The sequence below is a fragment of the Corvus kubaryi genome, unplaced genomic scaffold (genome assembly GCF_017639235.1).
Source record: "Corvus kubaryi isolate FWS band 111438036 unplaced genomic scaffold, C.kubaryi_AGA036_p1.0 37353, whole genome shotgun sequence".
Classification (NCBI taxonomy): domain Eukaryota; kingdom Metazoa; phylum Chordata; class Aves; order Passeriformes; family Corvidae; genus Corvus; species Corvus kubaryi.
Window position 1 is genome coordinate 4177707 of NW_024581115.1, and position 6000 is coordinate 4183706.

The 6000-nt window shown below is 51.0% G+C and overlaps 1 protein-coding gene across 1 annotated transcript in view; it reads right to left on the minus strand.

Moving 5' to 3' along the window:
* The window catches only part of UBE2O (ubiquitin conjugating enzyme E2 O), a 62362-nt gene extending 56771 nt beyond the window's left edge, over positions 1–5591 (minus strand). Inside the window, exon 1 of the mRNA XM_042032631.1 lies at positions 5172–5591. Coding sequence (XP_041888565.1) covers positions 5172–5549 — 378 coding nt within the window. The 5' untranslated portion in view covers positions 5550–5591. The remainder of the gene's footprint in view (positions 1–5171) is intronic.
* Between the last annotated feature and the right edge of the window lie 409 nt (positions 5592–6000).

The following is a 6000-nucleotide window of genomic DNA, read 5'->3' on the forward strand; positions in this document are numbered from 1 at the left end:
AAGTGCAAAGATTTCAGCTCAAGCGATCAGCTCTTGTACTTAGGATGACCTAAACACAGGTCCCTTTGGGCAAAGACCCTGCACATGGTGGGAGGTAACAGCAGAACGGAAAAAATGAGGCAGGGTTTTCCTAAGTAGCATTTAGGAAGGTGTCATCACCTTCTGAGCCTTTGAAATCCCCCAAGTAATTAAACAGTCAAAGGAGAAGAGGTTTTTAGCTTTCCAAACACAATTATTTCCCACACCAACACAGATGTTGAGCATTAAAAATAATGTGTTTCCTCTGAAGAAAGGAGAGAAGCTGAGGACAGCTGCCATAGGCAAGCAAGACCTTGTCCCAAAAAGCATCTGTCAAAGCTGCTTTTATTTAACTTCAATAAAGAATCTTTAGCCAAAAAAGAAACTTTATAAAATTGCCTGAAGTCCCTTTTTTGCTGAAGTCTGCACTGGAGATCTATCACATCAGCAAACAAAAAAACTTGTATGAGAAAGCTGCAGCAAAATGTCTCACCCACACAGGTATTTCAGAGCCTGTCATGGGCATTGATTGATTCCTTCTAAAGCTTTTAGTGCACATTAGTTTGTTTACTAGTCCTAAAAGCATTACTAATTTAGTTTGGGGTTTTTTTAAGCTATAGCAGCACACTGGAAGGGAGCACATCTTGGAAGAGAGCACATCACAAACACTGCTTGCTTGAGGACAGGCTTCGTTCATTTTAAAAATAACACTCCTGTCTACATTTGGAATAATTGTAATAAATGGCTTAGCCCAGATGGCCACTTTCAACTCCTGAATTACCAATTCACTCTGCACACAGTACACAAAGCAGTAACAGTGTACAATATTTAGTACTCCTGAGACTTCCACACTGTGAATTGTGCCAGATTCCACTTTTGCAGTAAAATATTAATGATGATCCCCAAGTCTATATCACAAGAGCCAAACAAATCAAAACAGGGAATTGACCCAAGGGTACCTAACCTTGCAATGATACTCACAGGATGGAAAGGTCACACATTAATTGGTTCTGTATTATGCAGAACTGCAAAAATTCCAGTAAGCCTTTTCTGTCTCTAACAGCTACAAACATCAGGTGGTTTCAAAGAACCCCCCTGGGAGACTAACTGAAATGTCAGATGCAAGAAGAGGGTTAGATACAGCTTCCTCACCCAGTAAAACTCACTATTAATAGTTTATGGGCATGGAATTTGTGTGCTGCAACAGATCCAGAGTTCGGCACTGGTTTTGGCCAGCATTTCTTCATGGCCCCTGAAAAGGATCCTACAATCCCTCTTCACCTGCCCCAATGTACCCACACTGTTCCACTGCACTTCCAGATGGCCAACACCTCACCAGGTTTGAAGATGGAAGATTTTTAAGGCTGTTTTCATCCCTCAGTTGTAAACAGGCTGCAGAGTCACTAGCTAGGATTAACGTCTGAAGGGCACATGCTGACGGGCTGGGATCCCAGCAGTGAGGGCTGAGAGTGGCTGTGAATGGACACAGGGAAAACACAGACCCTGACGATCTTCAGAAACTTCTCCTGTGACCTTGTGTTAGATCCATGACCCAGTACCTGAGGTTAGGAAATTACAGGAGCAAAGGGTGGAAGAGAACAGAAGGTCTGTGTGGGATGAAGCAGAGCTGAATTCATATAGAGCCTTCTGGAGGTAACATCAGGTAATTTCCAGGTAATGAGTTTATCAGCCCCTGGTTTATGTCTGAGGAGTCCTGATAGTTTGAATCTGTTTCCAAAACAAAGCTGAATGAGGTAAGAGAGTCATCCAAACTAAGTTGTATTCTGGACCTTACAAAAAAAAACTGCTAAAAACTTTTTAAAAATTGCACCTTGACTCTTATGGCAAACCTGGGGTCCTGCAATGGTCCCTACACATACATCAACCAGCACTGCCTGTGTATCACAGCATCACACCAAGCCCGTGCTCCCAGAGGCAGGCACAGGGAACTCAGGAGGCCTGGCTGGCTGAAGGCCTTCAGATAAGGTGCTGAAACACAACACCTGCACTTTCCATTTGCCCCAGCTGCACAAGCGGCCTATCTGCCTCGCCCAGGCATTGTGAAAATGAAAGGTGGCAGAGAGGTCTGAGGCTTTCAGGGAAGAGGCAGGAGGAAGGGCAGCAGCATTTTGAAGTCCCCAGAGCCTGACTATATACCCAATATGTTCAAATGTTTCCATAAAGTTCCCAAAGGCAACTCAGCAGGAATGCTGAACTACAGCTGAGAGATCCTGAAATTAAAATTCAGCTGGGTCCCAAGTACTCCTGATAATTTAGAAAAAGCATCAGGTGTTCACAGCAGCTCATAGTACTTCCAAACCTGCCTTCCAAATTACATCCAGAGATTTGGCTTTAGCCAGCCAGAAGAATTGCTCTGCAGATTTGTTGGGTCAGGCAAGACACGGATGGCAAATATATTTGGAAAGGGAAGCTTTCTCCTTCCATGTCTGCTTGGGTTTTACAATACTCAGCAATGGTGATTTCCCAGTGCCTTAAATGGGTGATATGGCCAGGGAAAGCAGGAAAGAAGCACTTGAAGCCAGAGGGTAAGAAATCCTGGCTCTTCTTTTATTCACATCATTGTTTTCATGCTGCTAATGACTATTAACAGGGGAACCAAAAGCAGGAATGTGCTCACATATACAATTACTGGAGGAGCTGGTGGGGCTTTGCACTGCTAGGCTCTATCTCAAGAGAAAGCTTCTATTACTGATTAACATCAGTAATTGTGTGCCTGGGTTTAAGTGGCATTCTGCCTACCATTCCCAACAGGAAAGAGCAACAGCAAGTGTTGAACTTCCAGAAGCAACAGCAAAAATAACAACCTACATGAAAAAAAACCCCAAACTGTCCAAGAAAAGATAGGAAAGCTCAAGGATCATAACTGGGTACAGAAAGTTGCTTTTGACCTTTGCACTGGAAGCCAAAGGTGCTGTTTCACTGGACTCAGTATTTCCAACAACTTTATTTCTCCCTCAGTTATTCGCTCTATCCAATACACACACCAGGATTCCCAGATCCTGAAGCACCTGACAAACAGGAGGTAGACAGGCAACTAGCCTTCTGTGTGGAAGCAGGACCTAACACACAAAATAGGCACACAAAAGTCCTAGCCTCAAGAGCATCTTTACCCTCTGCCCATTTCAGAGTTAAGGGAAATAAAAGGAAATAGAAGAGAGCAACAGGCATCCTCTGGAGTCCATGGTTTAGCTGTGACTAGGACAGGTCAACGTTTTAAGGTCATCACACAAGACTCTCACAACCAAAAATGCTAGAGAGTCAGGCACAGCCAAAAGAGGTACCTGTAGGTAACAGCACCAAAAACCCAACAAACTTTAGACCTAGGATAACCATATAATGCCTATGGTTTGTACCCCTCCCAGCACAGACAATGACAAGCATGTCAGGCTTACCCGGCTGGTTCTCACACATCAGTGGAACCCAAAAGGGGCTGGGTCAGCAGACAGCTAAAAAACCCAATTATAACCACAAAACCATGATCACTCACACTGCATGCTTCCAGTGGCATCAGGTTTGTTTTCAGCAATCCTGAGCTGCAGTGCAGACTGTACACAATGCCTCTCAATTTGGTTAGTGGGCAGCTTTTCAAATGAAAAAAAAAAAAAAAATCAAGAGAAGTACACCTAAATTTCTCAAGCATTCAGGAAGCTTCTCCCCAGGGTCCATTACCTGAGTGGTAAAGGCACCTAGACCAGAGCAGCAGCACTAAAAGGAAAGACAGTTTATTTACATAACTGTCTTTGATTTCTGATCCTCCTCAGTCCAGCTTTTTCTAACACTGCAATGGGTGCAGTTACCAAGTGACTGAAGTCAGAGCTAACACTTCTGGATTTGGGAACCCAACAGACACAACTAAATCTGTGTTTACGCACCTAAATGGAGGTGGCTTTGTTTAGACACTGAAAACCAAACTCAACTTGGGACAAATTTTTGCTGCAACAACACACAAAGATTTTACTGGAAGGTTGCAGTGATTGAATCATGGAGTTTTTTTAGAGAAAAGAGGCTTTTTTTTTTCTTTTAAGGTAGAAATACATCACATGGCAGTATCTTTTCAGAATACCTGTTTTCATTTTCCTTATCTCCAAGTGGTCACGTGTCTAATGACACTACCACCTAAATTTAGCTCATTCTGTAGCACTGGCAATCCTAGCGATGCCTTTAGGACTGCAACACACCTTTCTTCCTCTCAGTCCCCCCTCTCTCCTGCAGCGTGCAGGGCCATTTCTGAGACAGCAAAGCAGACGGGTTCTCCAGAAGCCTCCTGCTTTCCACTGCCAGCCCAGAGGAGCAGGGGGACCCTGCAGGGACAGTGCAGGAGCCCTTTCTGCTCAGTGCAACGCCCATCCCTGGCAGCCCCTTTGTGCTCTATTACAGTGCCCCCCTCGCCCGCTTTTGTCTCTGAACTGTCTGTCAGCCTGGGCTAAAACCCCAGGCCAGACCAACTTTGGGAAGTGGGAATATTCCAGCGCAGACCTACACCTTGTGGCTTGTCAGATATAATTAAGATGCCACAGATTTACGCGTGCCTCATTAGCAAGGGGCAAATGCTCACGTAAACAAGGGCAGATGCAAACCGTGGTTGCTTCCTGCTGAAATCTTTATCCAGGGGAGGTTTCCCTGCTCAGCTGCTGACTCTCCTAAACAGGCAATGACGACACCGAGCAATAAAGGCCGGGACACTGCCCTACAACTCCAGCAAGTAAGAGATGTCTGGAAGTTCGCTCAAATCACCTTCACAGGCACGCTGCTCCTTATGCCACCAAGCCCCAGTGCCTCAGCAGAGCAGCCATGCTCTACCACCAGCGCAAGGCAGCAGCATCCATGCTGGGCTGCCAGAGGGAGTGTGATGAAGGGAGGGAACGGCATTTCACCCTCTGGAGGACACCGTCCCCCTTCCCCGCTCCGGCTCCTCGCTGCACGGGCGGGCAAGGACGGGCGTCACGGGGGAAAAAGGGCAGCAACCTCCTGCTCGGGAGCCTCCAGCGCACCCGACCCCGCAGCCCCGCAGGCCGTGCAGGCCCTGCCCCAGGAGGCCTCCGAGGCGGCGCCCCGGTCTTGCAACCGGCGCCAGCCCCCCGGGGAGGGACCCGGGCCCGTGCAGGCCGCGGGCCGCCCCCCACCCCGGTTACCTTGGTCTCCTTGACGTGCTGCTTGATGCCCTCCGGGTACCACTGCACCCGCACGTAGCCCCGCCGCAGCGGGCTGGCGCGGCCCTCCTCCCCGCCGCCGGCGCCAGGGCCTCCCGACTCGGAGCCGCCCGAGCTGGCGGCGCCGCCGGCCGCGGCCCCGCGCCCGCCCTCCTCAGAGTCCTCCTCCGAGTCCTCGCCGTGGATGAGGCGCACCAGGCCGAAGCGCACGGAGCCGCGGTAGCGGCCCGACACCAGGTCGTGGGAGAAGAGGAGGCGCTGTGAACCGCCCGGCGGGGCGGAGAGGGGCAGCGCGGCGGGGGGAGCCGGGGGTGCCGCTGCCGGCGGTGCCGGTGCCCCCTCCTCGGGCTGTTCCGCCATGGCGCCGGTGAGCGGGAGCGCGCGGCCGGCAGGAGGGGGAGGGCAGGGGAGGGGCGGCAAGTAACGGCCGGGGGGCGGGGCCAGAGGCGGCCACGCCCACAGCACCGGCACAGGCCACGCCCACGGCACCGGCACGCCCCGCCCACCGCGGGCACAGGCCACGCCCACCGCGGGGAGGGGCGGGAGGGGAGGGCGGGGACCGGGAGGGACCGGGGGGCGAGGGGGGACCGGGGCCGGGGCGCTGCGCTGCGTTACCGGCCCCGGGCTGGGGGGGCTGCATCGTCTGCTGATCCCCGGGCATGGGGGGATTGCATCATCGGCCCCGCGGATGGGGGACTGCATCGTCCTCTGATCCCCAGGGATGCGGGGGGCTGCGCTGCATCATCCCCGGGGATAGGGGGCTGCGCCGCGTTAGTGGCCCCAGGGATGGGGGGGCTGTTTCGTCCTCTAA